Source organism: Phyllopteryx taeniolatus, chromosome 16 (assembly GCF_024500385.1).
Source record: "Phyllopteryx taeniolatus isolate TA_2022b chromosome 16, UOR_Ptae_1.2, whole genome shotgun sequence".
Classification (NCBI taxonomy): Eukaryota; Metazoa; Chordata; class Actinopteri; order Syngnathiformes; family Syngnathidae; genus Phyllopteryx; species Phyllopteryx taeniolatus.
The window spans coordinates 21,490,497-21,508,880 of NC_084517.1; the positions used below are offsets into that span (position 1 = coordinate 21,490,497).

An 18,384-nucleotide genomic window follows, 5' to 3' on the forward strand; every position below is an offset into this window, starting at 1 on the left:
TCGAACATTTTCAGGTGGCTCAAATTGTAAGTCATTATACAAATTCATTTAAATGGGATATATTCTCAAAAATAGCTTTTATACAAATATTCAAGCTATCGAGTGTGAAATTCAACAACCAAGTGAAATTTTTGTGAAAATGTGTCTGTGAGCGAGCCCTTTCAAATGTTACCAAAATGTTGCCACGATCTGGACAGCTCTTTTTTTAATTTATTCTATTAGTTAATTAATTAGAATTACGATACAATTTAAAAATGAGAATTGATATTTAGTTTAAACCGTATGCAAAATGGATGTATTATTCGAGTCAAGTCAAAGTTACTTATACACTGTTGGCCTTAATTAGGTTCGCGGCTTACAAAAATCAAAGACATCCCCTGGTCCCGCGTAATATGATGCTGTAAAATGTTCGTTTAAGGAGGAGTGGGGGTGGGGCTGAGAGAAGACAAGTGGCAGCAAAACAGCCCAAAATCCAAATTTCCATTTCAAATATGCATTTGAACTAAAAATGATCTATCTATCCATTTTAATAATCAAAATGTGGCCCCTGAGCACAACAGTTTACCCACTCCTCCATTAAGGGCAAGTGTTTCCGTCTGTATTCTTGCTGAATTATCTCCTTGGAACTTGATATGTGCACATCGCTCGTCTTTGAAATGAGTTCTTGTTATTTTTTCAAGATGCGTAACCGGGAGGTGAGGCTTTGGGACAGCAGGAACTTGACTTCTTCCTTGAGGTCCCAGACCTTTGGCACCTCCAGCGGGTGAGTACCGCGCCAGTGCCAAAGTCACCGTCATGACGCCTCGCTCTTAAATGTCTTCGCTGTACTTAGCGAGCGCCCACCGTGTGTGGCATGCACGGAGGTTCTCGTCGCACTCTGAGGTTTCTCCTAGCTGCAAGTCAGCCAATGTGGACCTCCTGTAGCTGTGACACTATACCTCCACATTCCTGCTTTTCACGCGGCGATGTCCTCTGAATGCATCCTTCTATTCATAACCGCTGTGACGGGGTGAAGCCACCGCAGCGGGTGCACGTTGACACCTCACCGCTCGCGCTTCTGCAGCCGCTCCGTTTATTTTTCCAAACGTGGCTGCCGAGGACCGACGGAAAGCGGGAATGTGGCTGGGAATTCAGATGGCAGAGGAATTCTAAGTAAAAGTGTTTCCATTTATAGAGCCATCTCATGTATTTTAATGATACCGTGGAGAAAAATGTCTAAACAGCCAGCCGGCTTTTAAGGCTGGGTTCACACTGCAGGCCCAAATGTCCAATTCTGCTTTCATGCCTGTATCTGATTATACAACAACAACAACAACAACTCTCGTATCGCACATTTTTGCAAGGCCGAACGACAGCTCGTATCTGGAAAAGCTTGGAAGTCAGGTCACTCGTATCTCAAGGCACCTCTGTCGTCGATTTCAGGTGACACATTTCTGATCTGATTGAGTTTACGCTGACGCACGCACGAAAAAACCCAAATTCCGCATAAATAACTCCGCAAGTGTGACAGTAAACAATAATACATAAAGAATTCCCATAGAAAATGTTTAGAGGTGCGACGATTAATGAACAACTTATCGATGAATCGTTTCGACACCTTGCTTAACTGCAAATTTCAACCTCTCAACGGTACATTTTCACAATTATATTTATTATAATAATAAAGCAGACTGATTATCGTTGTTTCATCAAAATAAGAAATGTTCAAATGTCTTTGATTTTGGAAAACAAGTATCAACATTTTTGCCTATTTTCTGACGCTACGGCCCAAACCAGTAACTGAATCATAATCAATTTATGTTTGTGCATTTTCTGCACTATTTGAAATAATGCCCTGTTTTTGAATAAAGTGGTGAAATTGTAGTTAAAAAAAAAAATAATAATAATCTGATTTTGTGATCAGCCACACAGACACCTTTCCTAATCAAGTTTTATAAAGCTCTTTGGCTCTCTTAATGTTTAATGTCTCCTCCATATCGATGGACACGATCTGTCTCTTCTACACGGGCGTCTCGACGTCCTTTCCAGCAGGCATCATACACTGCCTTCATTCATCGCGTTCCCCCCGCCGCACCAGCTTGTCCTCGGGTTCCCTTTGGTCTGTTGGCCACTCGTTCTTTTCAATGGTGCGTTATCACGGCGGCCGGCGGATGTGTCGACAAATGCAGCCATCAAAAGGAGACCTTGTTTCCATTTATCTCCGCGCTGGCGGAAATTCAACCATGCCAATGTGTGTGTGTGTGTGTGTGTGCGTGCGTGCGTGTGTGCGCGTTTGTGCAGCCAAGGAAGTTTGAAGTCAAACATGCACAGTGGAGCATTTCCTCCGTGTAATTTTTAAGGCCTGAACTACGCACAGAGAGAGTTTGTTTTTGGTTTTTTTTTGGTGTTTTTTTTCTTGGCTGTTCCTAATTAAAAGGGCTGCGGTAAACATGGGGTGTAATTGGAGCAGCAGGCTGGCTTCTATCAAGTAAGCGTTGCCTGTCCACAGTTTTCAGTAGGACTGTTTTCCTTGGATTGCCACAAACTTCAAGAGGCCCCGTGCGCGAGCCCGTAGAATTGGGCTGTGGGTGGAATCCTTTTGCATGCACAATAATGAAGGGGTGATGTTATTTTGGAGGGAGTTGGAGTTGAAATAATAATGGCAGTAAGGGATATGTTTACGTGCAGAGCTGAATACTATTGCATTTTGTACACAAACTGCACTTTTGGACCTAATAGAAAACAGTAGATTTGTGCGTATGCAAATGAAACAGATTATGTAACAGTCAGTAATATTGCCCGCTAAGAATTCTATCAATTGTGTGGAATAGATTGTTGAGTAATCGTCAATTGTGGCAAAATAGAGCGCACTACTTAGCTGCAATCAGCAGACGTCTCAACGACGTGTCAGCTACGAGAAGTTGGGCGACAATCACGCAGACCTCCTCGATGGCCGCATTACTCTGCTCAGCTGGCATTGAAAACAGGAGATCAGAACATTCAGAGCGAGATTGTCACGTCCCTTTGAAATATTATTTTCAACACATATGATGTGTCTTGATGTTCTCGCTCGCAGTAACAGTATGATCTCGAAGGGCCAGCGAGGGCTGCGGCGGTTGCTTAGTTTTACGTAAAGTGTACTCCACAACGACCAAGTGCAAATGAGGTATTTTTCTTTGCATTTTAAAAAAAAACAACAACAACGTAGGACAATAAAAAACGGAAAACACTGTCAATAAGCTGGACATGCCAGGCCAGTAGTTGGCGATGTCACTTTGTAAAGAAACCCTACGTCTTATCCAAAACCATTTTATTTAGTGCAAGGTAACGTTTCCACAACAAGAACCGCAACAGCAATCGTTCAAACAGACCTACAAAATTGGTAGAATCGGCATGCGCCTGCACGGAAGTTCGACGGGTGACCACCATAAGTGGCAAACGTGTAGTGTACATTATATTCCTCATAAGTGTTGATTGCCCTGACCCGGCGCAAAGCAGTTTCAAAGACTCGGTCAGTCTTGTCCCGAGAGAGCCGGTCCGTTTGTTTTCCCCAGCCTGTCACAGGTTATACAAAGACCCTGGCCTCTGAGGCCAGCAGTGCTGACAGACTGCGATGTTAACTGAAGGGAAGACCTTTTTCTGCGGAGCGCGCCAGGTGCGATGCACACCCCTCTCCATGTCGTCTATTTCTGTGTGTTTTTCCAGCGGGGTCGTGGCTGAGTGCGGGGCCCACTCAACGGGTGTAATTTAGCCCGGCTCCCTCCCCTTTAATCAAACGGATCGAGGAGAGGCAGGGAACACTCGCCCCTTTCTTCCACCGTGGCCCAGGCGCTCTGAAAATCAGTCCCAGATGAAGGCTTTCCTGTGGGGATTAGGTGCAGCTGCAGCGTGGCTAACCAAAGCATAGAAAAAGTAAAAACACAGAATGTTTGGACCATAGTTTGACCTTGCTTCTTTCGTGTCTTTCAGTCAGACGTAGACATAAACGTACGTTAAATGTTGCTGAACGCGTGGACACAAATGAAGAGTCCTCAGGTGAATGTCACCATCCACTTGGCAGTTCATCTGCTGCAACTTCAAGACGTTGACCACGCACGCTCTGTCGAAGAACCTGAACTCCGTGTTCTGACAGATCAAACAGGAGGTCCGCAATCTGTTAGTCGTTTGGGCTTTAAGCTTGGGATTCAATGGCAAAGGGTGGAAGTTTGACCAGGAAAAAAAAGAGCTTGTCCTGAAACCCATTTCAATGAACCTTGAAGAAGCTAATGTGAGCACATTTCATGTGACTGAGAAGATCAAATGTCTATCTAACACTCCCAAAATGCCACAAATACAGACAACCATGAGTCATTTTTCTTCCCACCATTTTCTTGCCCCAATCTGTTGTCTTTCTACACTAGTTGATTTCAAGTTTTGCCGAGTTCCCAGTATCTGGAATTCTATTTTAAATTTCCTATGAGTACAAAACCTAATGGAGTAAAAAAAAAAAACAAAAAAAAAACCCAACAACACACACACACACACACACACACACACATGGAAGTATGCAGAATGTTTGGCACGGGATATTTAATATAATTCACAGAGGGTTTTGGTTTCATCCCACAGGTATGCGCTCAACACTCCAAGGATTAGAAAGCCCTTTTTGTGTGAATTTGCCACAGAAGGAGAAATGGGGAATAAAGTCTCTTTCTTCTAACTTTTTAGCTGCGTCCATCCTTCCTTCCCACCTCCTCCTCCTTTTCTTCCATTCGCCTTCACATAAATGGCTTTTGTGGTTTGGATTTTTAAGTTCAAGCAGACCAAACTTTCGTATGATGATTTATCAAAGGCCGTGGCAGTTGAGGACGTCATAAAATCATCATAAAGCGGGAGTGTGTTTTGGAGTTTTGGAGACTGTCCGGCCCAATTTTCCATCCTGTACAAAAAAAAAAAAAAAAAACCTGCAGCAGCTGGAGATATTGCTTTTGTCAGCATATGGGAAAATCTATTTTGTTTTGCTTTTTCAAATCAAATGTTCTAGCTCAAGCATCTGGGATCTGTTCCCTGTACAGAAGCCTTCACAGCGTTTCGGGCCATCCCAATTCCACTTTGGCACGATTCTCCCTTCCCGGGAGGGTAAAGCTCCAGTAGCTGATCTCTCCGACGAAGACGCGAGGAAGGCTGGCAGGGAATGCGGGAGCTTTAAGTGGAAACAGTGCGGGGCATTCATCGCAAACATATGGATGCTATGCGAGGAGCCGAGCGGACGCCCTGCGATTAAGTGTCAGGGCGAGGATTGCATTGGAGCCACGTTGACAGGTCTGGAGAGAGTTGCCAGACGAACAGGAAGTTGGGGTGATTGTAAATATTCCGGGTCCCATTTGTTCGTAATTATCTTGTCACTCCAGTGTCTCCAATCTATTAGTGCAATTTCATTCTAATATATACGCCCAGGTTTGACACTCGCACACATTTTGACACGTTCTACCGTTGCCCCCTTCACGAGAATGAGTAAGTGAAGGGCTCTTGAAATCTCTTTTACCTTGTCCCAGATCACGATGGTACTCTTCACTGTGGAAGGGGGAGAAAAACAATGTCAGCGGTGGAGAGAAGTGTGTTTCCCATTAGCAAATGGTTTCCGCCCACTCCACAGCCCCCGCGGCCTCCGCTGCAGCTTCTGGCCAGATTGTCACTGCGCACCTCGTAGCTTGCCAAAGGATAGGAACTGTCCGAATTAAACTGGGATTCTGGTGAACTCTGACAAACGGTCACACAGACATTTGTGGGAGGGGGAATTCATATCGATATATTTCATATATCAACTGTTTTACTCGGTTTGACCTGGCTCTACTAACTAATGACACTTTTCACTAGTACCTGGTCAGCCGTGGTTCCAAGCCGACATACGGGTGACGGAAACAACTGCTGGATTTTCATTGGACGAGTTGATTAGTGTTATAATCCACTGTGTCCACTTTGGGGCAGAACGTTGTCCTACTGTTTAGCACGTCAGCGTCACAGTTCTGAGATTCCGGTTTGAATTTTGACTTTCTGCCTTCGTGTCTCCATTGCTTGTTTTTAACGTGCCTTCAATGGAGTGTGGTTTTCACTCTTTCCCAGGGTCCTATTTTGAAATGGAAACTGAGACAAGTGGAGCCAAGTAGTGTTGAGCTGGTGCTGAGCACTGAAAGTGCTAATGAAATCATTTCCATTTTTATTTGATAAAGAGCAACTCCTAGGTTTCTTACGTTACCAAAATATACCGTGGGTCCTTTGAAATATACTGTTAATCTTACGGTGACGTCTTTTGCCCCCTATGGATCAAGAGTAGACTAAACGAAATGTATCACGGAGAAGAAAAGCAAAGCAGCTCATTAGCGGTGAAACTATGGAGCTATGGTTTGAGCCGAAGCCAATATTTTGAGGCTAACGTACTGTAATATGCAACTATCCCGATTGCTGAACCGAAGCTTAAAATATGCCACCCAAGCCCATGATTTAATGTCCCGAATCTGTGCTGCTCAAATGTGAATCCATCGCAAATGCCAGTTTTTCGATTGACTTTGCAACATTTCGTATCATCTCCTCTTGGACACACACAAAAAAAGCTCATCCGGATCCCTCACAATGCTGGCTGAAAAATGAATGACCAGGAATGGATTTGCCTGATGGGTTGGTGGCGGAGGCGGGAGGGCCGACATGTGCTCCTGACCAGTTGATGTCACTTCCCACATGGCTGCCTTTTGTCCTCTCACGTTGTGGAAACAAGTCAGTGCCAGCCCGGCCTGGAAAGAGATGTCACACAATGTTTAGTGGCAATGGCGCTGATGCAGCCTTTGTTTTCGCTACTGCATTTTCTCATTTGATTTGATTCTCGAGCCACTTACACATGAGTTTACCGGCTTCCAAGGTAGTTTGAGAGTTGTGACGCCACCGGTGTAAGGGGACGGTGAAGTTTAACACCAGACTACAGGCCACTATCCACACGCTCTCAAGTTGGACTTTTAAAAAAAATATTTCCCCCCTACCTTCTTTTCTCTGTGCGATGTGCGTGCACTCATGGCAGACAATGAGGCGCTCTAAAGCGGCTAGGCTAGTATACTATCGAATAGAACGATGTATTTTCGGGGTGTAGCCATAGCTCGCTGGCTAACTGCTTGACGCAATTGCACCAGATAACCGCTGATAGGAACAAAGGCGCTCCAGTTCCAATGTCGTGGGGTAGGGGCGTTTGAAATCAGGAAAACTAAAATGGTAAAAAACAGTTCCCTACTATATCGGTACAATTGATTACTACATGTGCAATGTATTTAGAAACAAATATCTCAATTCACAGTACAGGTTCTTTAAATGCAGATTTCTTTTTGGGTAAATACTAGTATCGTGTTTTTGTGGTTATATGTTCACACAGAGTTCAAATGCAAGCAGGCTAAGCCCTTGAACCAGTTTGCTGCCTGTCAGATTTCTCTCATCTGTCAGGAAATGTTATGACAACAAAAGCTACCCTGCACCTGCATGGGCCTCCTTGCCTTTTTTCTCTGGGCTCTGTGTGCATGTGCATATCCATCCCAAGTGCACTTGGCCCTAAGCAGATTAAAAATGTTCATGGAAATGCAGTCAGTGGGAGAGTCGGGCATGCCGTGGTGGCCAGGAAATAATTTGCCCATTGTGCAAAAGCAAGTTAGGAGTGGAAGAAGAGAAGAAAAGGTGGAGGACCCTGGGGGTTGGGACTCCAGCTGAGAGGGCTCTGCAGATTTTCCTGCTCGAACATCAACTCTGTATGAAGCCACCTCACGTTATTTCAGTGGGGTCAATTAGTCAGACGGCAATTGTGTGGACGTTTTGTGCAATGGTGGGGGGCGCCAGGGACCAAAAGGTTGGAGAAAACGACTCGGAGTTGTGGAGGTGTAAGGCCTCTATTGTTCACCTGCTTTGTTTTGACCTTGTATTTTTTTTAGTTGGTTATGAGGTCTGCAGTGTTCAGCATATATGTTGAGGTCCAAAGCAATGAATATAGATGGGCTTTAATTATAATTTCCCTTGTTTGTCTCTGGTTCCTTCCTTCTGGGTCCGTTATGGAGAACTTCCATCCATTGATTTATAGTGCTTAGCACGGGTGAGCCGATCCTAGTAAATGGAGCAACTACAAATAAGTGACTACTACAAACCATTTCAAACAAGACTAGAATAGAATAGAATAATGGACTACTTGCACCAGGTACTTGACGTACTTACGATTTCACTTTCACTGTTCAGCAAATTTGTTTCATTCGCAGCAGCGGGAAAATGAACGGTGAGGTCAACTTGATAGCTTGATAGATTTGTTTTTTTTTTGTATCTGTATAGATTCTCAGTCATCCAGGTCATGGCAATTAGCCAAGGTTGAATTGAGGCAACTGGACTCTTGTTGTTTGTTGAATTATTATTTTTTTCTTTCTGAAAACGTTCAAATAACAGTTGTTAATTACTGTGATTTGCAGACCTGCTCATCCATTAAGCCTATTGTACTAGCCTCCCGCTGCCTCGAGACGTGTGGAGACAACAAGCTTTGCAATGCCATTAACCTCCTTATATACTGGCTTAGTTCCATCATCTGGTGTGCGTGGAGTGCGCTTGGGGGCATGCGAGGCACAGGTGTCTCTTATATTGCAGCCCAACCGTGCGGCAGAGTGCCTGCATTGCTACAGTCAATTAAGAACGGTCAGTCCCGCACACTTGACGTCTTTTATACTTGCATGTAAAGACAAGCTCGCATTAGAGAGCATTGTCCAAACAGTATTTATCATCTTTTGGCAGGTATGTTGACAAATGTAATCAGGCATGTGTTTCTTTTGTGATGCGTTCAGGCATGACATAGGTGATGCTTATCTAGATGGACAAAGAGCGTGAATTCCACATTGTACTTTTGTTTTTAATGGGTTTTCGTTCAAACCCATGAAAACAGGCATCGTGTCCACCCGTCTTTTGTACCTTCATAGTACCCATCCTGCTGTTATTACTTTCCACTGGATTCCTTAGAATGCCATTTGTAAAGGTCCGTTCTTAAAGAGAGGGTGCAAGACCAACTTTTCCACAAAGATCCTTAGATAAACATTTGAACGCAAGCCCAGCAGGGCCAAAGCAGGAGGCCTCCGCCGCAGGAAAATATTGAAACGTCTACTTGTTCCCCAAGAGACTGAAGGGGACAAAGCTGGAGAACTGCTGGGCCTTTCAGCCACACTTTCCTGGGTTACGTCCTGAGGGGATCTGGCTTTTCAGTAGCACTGGACTGGAACAACACGGACTTGATGGACAGGTAGCAAGAAGACGTCCACGTGTGAGATGGCTTGTATTGTCCTCACACATCCTGACCAACATTGCCTTCACACTGTCTACGATAGCTGACAGACAGATTTCTCAACACGAACTGTGAGCGTTTGGACAATGGACATCTGACTTCACCCGGTTTACTAAGAAATGACATAGCTACTCCACGTCCTGAGAAATGGATTGAATAGATGTCAGCCCTTTATAGGAAATGACAGTGATACAGTAGCAACCGTTAAAAAGCATGATTTGTAGGACTTTGTGACGTTTAATTGTTCTACTTTAGCAGGATTGGTTTACCCCTGAGAGGAACTCCGCTCCCAAAGCATGACATGGGTGCATGTCATTGATTATGATTCCATTATCCATTTCCACCGTTTGCTAAAGACACCCTCTGTTCGGTTTGTTGTAAAGCACCAAATGTGTAGAGTTTGAATTTGAAGTTGAAAAGATTGATAATTGGTTTGGACAAGATCTGCATCTTGGGGGATACGGTAGCTTGTCGAAGGTACTGCTTTTGTAGCCTTCTTGGGAGTCCATATCCCTGTAAAAAAAAAAAAAAATCAAACTTGGAGTCTGATCATTAGTCCTTTGGGGTACTTTAATGTAGATGTTACCTCAAGAGACGGAAAGAGACTCCTACTGTACCCCTACTTCTGGTGACTTCTAAATGCTATATAGCTCTGACCTTATACCCCTTTGCTGCTATACTCGTTTTCTCTTGTCCTCCCATCTTTTTTTCATGAATTTTCACCCATAAATATGAGGTGTTGAGACTGCTGCAGGCTTTCAACCGCACTCTGCAAAAACCATAACTGTTAAAAGACACGTGGCCCTGGTAGTGCAGACATAAGTGCCTCCTGATGTGAAAACCGGTCAAGTCCCTTATAGATTGAGGGATGAGATAGCGAGACGAAAGGTTACAGGCTGATGACGGCCAGAAAGAAAGAGAGCCAGACCGAAAGGAAATCAGAAAAGAGAGAATGCGTCCTGGCTGCTGAGATGGAGTTGGCACCGTGTTCCCTGCTTCTGACCTTCACTTAGTTTCGGTAAATTATATCTCTTAAGATGGAAAGTATGCAGCGGTAGAACTTGAGAGACCCCCACTCCACCCCCGCTAGCTCCTCTGTCTGCTTTACTCCTTTTCAGAAATGCTTCATCCATCTATAGCGACTCCTTTATTAGATTTATTCTCTGGTCTCTATTAAGTCGTTTCCTTCTTTGGTGACTCCAGTTTTATTTTATCCATCCATCACCCTGCTCCATCTCAGGCTTCCACATACAGTGTGTTTTTCTATCATCTTCTTTCCCCTCTCACTCCCCACAGTTATGCTATTTTCTGCTATGCACGGAGGATACATTTAGCTTGCGGTCGCTTGGGAAGTAATGGCTACATTAGTATGGGGGTCTGCGGAATTACTACCTTCTCCAAGCGGCAATGGGCTCTGTGTGCACTGATGCAAACTTTCCAATCAGCCAAACGCATCCACTTCGGGTGGCCGCTAGAGCTTTCAGCTGCCTGTTGCGCCCATTTCCAGGCCGCAGCCGCAGCTGGCAGGCACCCATGCAGGCACACGGCATCGGTCTGCCCGGCAGGCGCCCCTGTTTATGTTTGTGCAGCGTGGTGGCGGCTTTCGCAGTGTGCTGAGGCGACGGGAAGCACCAGCCGGTCTGGCACACTACCACCCTCGAAACAAAGGACTCTGACGCTCGCCAAGCTGCGACTGCTGTGGGGGCAGCAAGTGACTTTTGGCACATGTCACTGCAACCAGACACAAGTCACTTCTGCTTCTTCGTAAGTGTGCGTGAGGCAGAAGGCGCTCTGCCTGTACAAATGTTTGGACTGATATATTATTAGAATGTTGCAGTTTCAGGGTTTGCATTGCGGTTGTGCTTGACAGCATTGCTTTCAGAACAAAACGTTATCTGACTGCAATCAGAAGATCCTCGCTTCACGACGGAGTTCCTAGACTGGCGACGTAACCCGAAATTGTTCGTACGTCGGAACGTGCCATAGTCTATCACTAACCTACGCTAATGCAGCAGTGATACATATTTGTATTAAAACACTTCTCGGTCATACATATACAACCCCAATTGCAATGAAGTTGGGACGTTGTGTAAACATGACCCTGTCCCGGCTTTTTGGGAACGTGTTGCAGCCATAAAACTCTTAAGTGAATGATTATTTGCTAAAAACAATCAAGTTTGATCAGTTTGAACATTAAATATCTTGTCTTTGTAGTGTATTCAATTAAATATAGGTTGAACATGATTTGCAAATCTTTGTATTCTGTTTTGATTTATGTTCAACACAACGTCGCAACTTCATTGGAATTGGGGTTGTACAACAATCAAACGAAAAACTGTGACAATGGCAGTCACCAAGTGTGTCTTGTGCCGTATATAGTACATCTATTCATTATGATAAAAAGTCAAAAATCTGAAAATGTTATCCGTCCATGATTTTGGATCTTCAGGTATCTAAAAGAACCTTTTTGCGTCTTAATCCCTGTTTAGCCTTGCCAAATCAAAATGCATAAACAACAGTTGTAATGAGCAGAGATCATCCTGTAGAAAAATGGCCATAACCTGGTCTGCTACTCGTTCACTAGCTCACCACTCATCAGCTATCAGGCAATTGTGACTGTCCAGACCCTTCCTACTGACAGGATTAGCTGCGTGTGTGTGTGTGTGTGTGTGTGTTCGATTCTAATAACCTAAGGAGGGACCTACACACACACACACACACACTAACACAGACACACACGCACCCTATTACTGAGTCTTTTCAGCAGTCTGCCCAAACAGGTGTTTGTTGGCCGGAAGTCATCCGACCCATTCCTGGAGGCTTAAGGTTCACAGGCCAGAGTTCAAGGGTCACTTTGGCCGGGGGGTTGTTTAAGCCTGCCATTATGTTCTGCCAGTGATCATTTGTGTTTAGGTTGGATGGGCATGTGTTTCGGGGGGGATTAGTCGGATTAATGTTCATGACAACTGTCTTGTACATCTTTTCTTTATTGAATCCATGTAGCCTCGTGTCATTTTTTTCCCACTTGGCATGCATGGAAATGATGTCGTCTACCATTGTTGGAGATGTAAATGCATCCGCTCTCATGCCGCGCACATAGACCGCTACAGTGAATAATATTCCACACGTACGTATTTCCTCGTTTGTGGGTTCCTCTATTTATTTATGACTAAACGTGAGGTTTGCCGAATGTATTTGCATTGGTTTTTTTCTTTGGCTGGTTATGTTCCCATTCTTCCAGTAGACACCAGTCGCGTCATCCACGCAAGAAAAATAAACACCTCCCTCAAATAGACACCACCCTAGCAAATGAAGGGTAGTAACAGAAGAAGAATTCTGGCAAATATCCCAAAGATTTATGGTAAATTTCCAAGGGAAGTTAAGATGAGGAATTTTGGTAATATTTAAAATGGGAAACTTTCCATGGGAATTGGGACAATTTCTGGGAATTGAGGGTCATTTAATGGAAATGTGTGAACATTTGTTTTGTCGTAAGCAGGCATCCAGGGAGCCAATAGATCGTTTTCCAAAAACATTTCAGTACCTCAATATCTCCATTTTGTCACTTATCGGAAGCGTGCTTGTACCTCAAACTTTGGCACCACAACACAAAGCAAAAAAATCCGGCCAAACTTTTTGATTTAGTCAGGATCATGCTAACATATACTTTCCCAAAAGCCAAAAGTCACTTTCTTATATTTCGGTTCCCCAAATTCTGACTTCTTTCCCATAAATTCACCTTAATTCTTAGAGCAACTGTGATTATCGCAACGTTTGCACATAGTCATAGTCAAGATTTTTAACCGCTGAGCCCATTTGAAGTCCATTGCTAACCAAAACAGCATCATGTAAACGGTCTCTCAGATCAATTCAAATGCGGAGGCCGTGTTCCCTGCTGATCCTACGACGCGAGGTAGGTGAAGGCGACGTCTTTAACGATGATGGGCGTCACAGTGGACTCTTGGGACGTGGTCGCAATGTTGAGTGCGTCCATGTTTCGGTACCGCTTGGCAACAAGATTGGGTTTGCGCCGCCCTGTTGGCCTCTGCGTCTGCTATTCCTTCATACTCATCCTTTTCATTGTTGTTTCATTTGGCATGTGGGAACAAAGTTGACAGTTTTTACTTGCGGAAAAAATATCCCAAAAATGTCATTTGTTATTCCCAAAATGCCTATGTACATATAAAAGGCCTCCAGCCATCTGCAGTACAGGAAATAAACTAACTCCAAATTGGCAATGAATGGATCCAGATCAGTCTGGTGGATGAGTGTGACATCTGACAGTGTTTGGCCACCATCACTGGAGATCACCACTGAAGTTTTTTTTCTAACTTGTGGCTCTAAAACAGCTGTTGAGCCTGTCTCTTCTCTTCATCACAGCTGTTTTCTTTTTCTTTCCTTGCTTTTTTTTTTTTTTTTTTTTTTAAAAGGCCACGTGAGGTTAGAAGGCTTGCTTTGGGCCGACAAACCCACAACTCACTGCGCGCGATCCAAGTGAGCTAGCTGTCTTTAAGGCTAATGAGGGATTATTTTTATCTGACTTATCTTCCGGAAGACTGGTCTGGATTTGACCTGTTGTGGAAAGATGCCTTTTAACAACGTACACTCCTGGTCTGTCCTCTTCAAACCCTTTTACCTACATCAGGGGTATCCCAAAGTCGGACCCGCGAGCCATTTGCGACTATTTGCTTGGTCACAAAGTTGAGATGTAGTCTGCCAGTAGTTTTTTTTTTTGTTTTAAGCGTGTTTCTTGAGCAAAATAAAGGCCTTGGACACCCACTATTGTCATCCCTGTTTCTTCCACTAAAGAAAATACCGAGCTCCATATCCTCATGAATGTAATGCCATTACTGGTTGATCATCATTCTTCATTTCCATATTTGTGTTTGTGAAGAATGTCATAACCTTCACTCTTCCCAGCATCTGGCTTGATTACATTCCATTGAGTAGCCAGATCTTTGTCGGTCCCTCCTTCCATCAGTTTTCTGGAAGAAAGAAAACAGAGGGCAAAGTCACCTGAGTCGTCAATGCCAGCTGTCCAACCGAGTTTCTCTTTTGAAGACATGTAATGTTTGTAAACCTCAATTTAGTCACGAGTCTAAGCCTTCTATTTTCTTCGCGCCATGTCAAAAGTTTGGCCGTTGGGGCAAGGACAGACGACGGCTTGAACATTTGCAGCTTTTGAAGGAAGTCAGACCAGAGTCTAGGCTTGACTGTGACTAACTAAGAAAAGTGTCATGTGCGTCACTTCAGGTCACGAACTTCATCACCCGCAAGGCAGTTGCTCAAGCTCCCACCCATTTTGGGAGGTTTTGTGTTTCATAGCAAGTCCGCAAATGCCCACGCACTATGACGAATCACTACCCATCTGTGGTTGTAATTTGGTGAAAATTGGACCAAAATCTGGAACCAGTTTGTTTTGAAAAGACATCGCAAACCAAAATGGCCGACCGACTTCCTTTGTTTTTTTGCAACATGGATTCTTCAGACTTTTTTGTATGTCTACTCGTATTGGACATGCCTACCAAATTTCATATCGCAAATAAAACCAAGTTTGGGAGTTGAATTTTCAAACCATTTTTCACCGACCCAAATGTTCAAGTGTAACTTTTCACCTTGCAAAATTTAGTAGGTTTTTGAGTCTGTCCTTACCCTAAGCCTAACCTTACTTAACCTCCTAATAATAATAACGATGAAGAAACTCCAATAACCACGGCATGCTCGGGGCCTAACCAGCGTATTCTAAATTGAATACAAGCAAAGTCTTGTCAAAAGCGGCAGCCTCCTTTTTTGTTATTGCGGATCACACAATGTATTCTCTGTTTGCGATCAGCGCCAATTCCTTTTGTTAATGCTGCGGGGAGAATTCTGTCTGTCCGTCGGTACCGCAAAAAAATACAAAGAACAACTTTCAACGGCTTGCGCAACATGACTGGAAGCTGACAATTCCAGCCAAAGTAATTGGCTGTTAAAAAAGGAACTGAGGTTGCGCCGTGTGCCAGCAACCCGTCGGACTTGACTCAAATTCAGGTTCACGCAAGAATCAGGGTATGCATTAAATACTAGTGGAGCCTCACACCATAAAGGTTGCAAAAATGCATGTATTTACAAGGATACGTGCTGGTATCAATGCTAAACGTACTGACTACAATCTGAACACGAGGGAAAACAGGACTTGATGTACCCGGGTGAAGTATATCAGCCTCGCCCTATTGGTGAAAATACTTGAAATTGGTACTTGACCTCCTCCACTTGGGGCAAGATCTCATTTCCGATTGTGGACCACGTCGTCAGGTTTGGAGGTGCCGTTTGCCATCCAAGCCGCTTCGCACTCGGTTGTGAACCGCTCCAGCGAGAACTGGAGATGATGGTGGCTTGATGAAGCCAACGTCATCGTAAAAATGGTGATAACTATAAAGACTCAAAAAAAAAAAAAACATCCGTGGGATGCTCGGTCAATGTACTTCTCAAATGATTAATGGTACTTTCATGAGTTCATAATGATAAAATGACAATGCACAATGTCAGGAACGTTGTAGTAATCCAGAGTTGTGTAACCACCTCTGCACAAAGGGGCCTGCTGGATGACCTTCACACTTCTTACTGCTCCAACGCACTTGCCTGCCGTTCATATTCCAGTGTGAGAAAATTATACACTTGAGTCGCACGGCTGTGAAATCATGCCCTAAACAGCTTCTGAAATGAGTCGCATGTGTCGGCGCGCGTGCGTGCTGTCAAGGGCTAGCCAGAGTCAAATTCTTCCTTCTGCTTTTTTTTTTTTTTTCTTTGTTTGTTTTTTTAATTTTTGTTTTATTTGTGTGTGTGTGTGTGCGTGTGTGTGCGCGCGCGTGTTTCTCGCTGCTTTCTGTCACATGAGCTTCTGGGCACACGCTGGCAGGCGGGCCTCGTTTCCACATGAGAGGAACTGCATCTCGCATGTTATTAGTTCTTGGGAAAGATTAATGGCGAGCGAAGGTTGAATGTGCGGCAGGAGAGCGAGCGAGCGAATGAGTGAACGAGAGGTGGAAAGCAGGCGAGAAGCCAACAAACAGAGCCAGAGAAGCAGCTTCTAAAAACAAAGCGGTGCTGTGTTTTTCTTTTCCCCCCCCCTCCACCGACTCAGCACTTCTTTTCTTACACTTTCGAGGTCCTTTTTGTGTTTATTAGCATGCAGCCACATAGCATAATGAATGTTGTCCTCAGCCACTTTCTGGTGTGCTGTGTGAAAGCTGTGCCATAGGCTTTGGAAAATATTTATTTTCTCGTGGAACCTGTTTGTCGTTTATTTATATGTATGTTTTTTCCCCGCACTTTATGATGAATTCATGCCGCAGTCTGCAGACCATGGAGGCGTTTGGCGGACGTCGGTTTGAGGTGACGGGCAGGTCAGCGGTAGAGTGAGTGTGTGGCGAGAGGGGCCTTTAAGACAAGCAACACTACTCATTAATTAGAAAAAGTCTACACACCCCTGTTCAAATGCCAGCTTTTATGAAGAGTTAAAAATGAAATGAGTACAAATCATTTCAAAACTCATATTAAATGGGAGTCAGCACACAAATGCCACAATTTTAACTCCAAATTTAGTTCAGCCGTTCTCGCAGTCTTTTTCTGACTTTCTTTGCTTTCTTGCAAAAACCTGAATATTTTGCGCTAACATTGACTGCTGTTTGGAACCATTCATAGTTCCCTCCACTTTTTTTTAAGGCTCCAGTTCCAACTGAAGAAAAAAAAACTGTCCCAAATGCTGCCACCACCTCACTTCACTGTAGTTATGCTGTTCTTTTGGTGAAGAGCAGTGTTGTGTTTGCGCCAAACACACCTTTTGGAATTATGGCTAAAACGTTTCATCGGACAGTAACAAAGTCTCGCAAAGACGTGTGGGGAAATGTGCTTTATAACTACAATACTAGACTGCGGTATTATCCCCCCAGTTATGCTGCAGGTCCAATTGACCTATTTAAATGTTGAAAACACAAGGGCAAATACTTGTCTTTTTTAAACTGAATGCTCGAAGTGCTAGAGGACTCTGCATCTTTTTGCACAATTGTCCAAAAAAATAATCATAATTGTGCCAGCATTACCAGATAACGAGCAACCCTTTATTGCTCTGTGACTGTTTTTGTCAATGTCTTTATGTCTCCAAAGTGTTTCTCTGTCAATTGACAGACTGTTGTCGTACTGGAGCGGCTCCAATTACCGGAGACAAATTCCTTGTGTGTTTTTTTTGGACATACTTGGCAAATAAAGATGATTCTGATTAGCCACTAGGAAGACTCCTGCATCAGTTCGTTTTGGATGAATTAACGCAGAGACCATGCTAAAGACCCTTTGAAGTCCTACTGTTATGTTGCGTGTCAATGTTTAAAACATTTGTTGGCATAACTTAAGTAGGCCTACTTAGCCACTGGAAACACTTTCACCAAAACTGTGTCCAACACCCATTTTTTGCCCCCCTTCTGTAGAACTCTATTGATTTTTGTTTCAAGTATGCAAATGGCTGTTCATCTTATGTCGTTTTCCGTATACTATGAAGTAACCTGCTGCACTGATAAAACCATCCCCCCCCCCCCCCCTCCACTTCATGCCATTGTCAATGAAATGAAATTCAATGAAATTCCAACACTCACATTTCCAGCCCTGTCGTGTTGAAAGCAATCGTCACTCTCCGACAGGTTTTTTAATTAATTAATTTATTTTATTTTTTTAAATATGTCATCCCAGAGGCTGTTAAGCCAAGATAAATCTTCTAATCAGGCTCTAATGTAGCAATTTTGTGTGACCTGAGTTCATCAACTGCAGATCCAAACGTCTTACAAGCGTTTGAATATAGAAAATGTGGCGACCAGAAGTGGTCTTCTCGTGTGTAACTTAAACATTGTCCTCGGCTGCTTACGTGTGGCCTTGAATGTTGATTTAAGTCCGGGACAAGTTTAAAAAAAAAAAAAAAAAAAAAAGAGCAGCAATTGCTTTTATTCTGCAGCGTGGGATAAAATAAAAAGGATAATATAAGGTTGATAATTGAGCACACGCGTCCCTTGGAGCAACAATAAGGAGCATCGAGTGGGCTCTGTGAGCATCAAAGTTGG

At 43.8% G+C, this 18,384-nt stretch overlaps 1 protein-coding gene across 3 annotated transcripts in view; it reads left to right on the top strand.

Moving 5' to 3' along the window:
• LOC133465688 (mitochondrial import inner membrane translocase subunit TIM16-like) overlaps positions 1-18,384 on the top strand; it is a 92,977-nt gene that overhangs the window by 24,548 nt on the left and 50,045 nt on the right. For all 3 annotated transcript variants that reach the window (XM_061748721.1, XM_061748724.1, XM_061748722.1), the window contains one exon: positions 681-763. In XM_061748721.1, the coding sequence (XP_061604705.1) occupies positions 681-763 (83 nt within the window). The remainder of the gene's footprint in view (positions 1-680; positions 764-18,384) is intronic.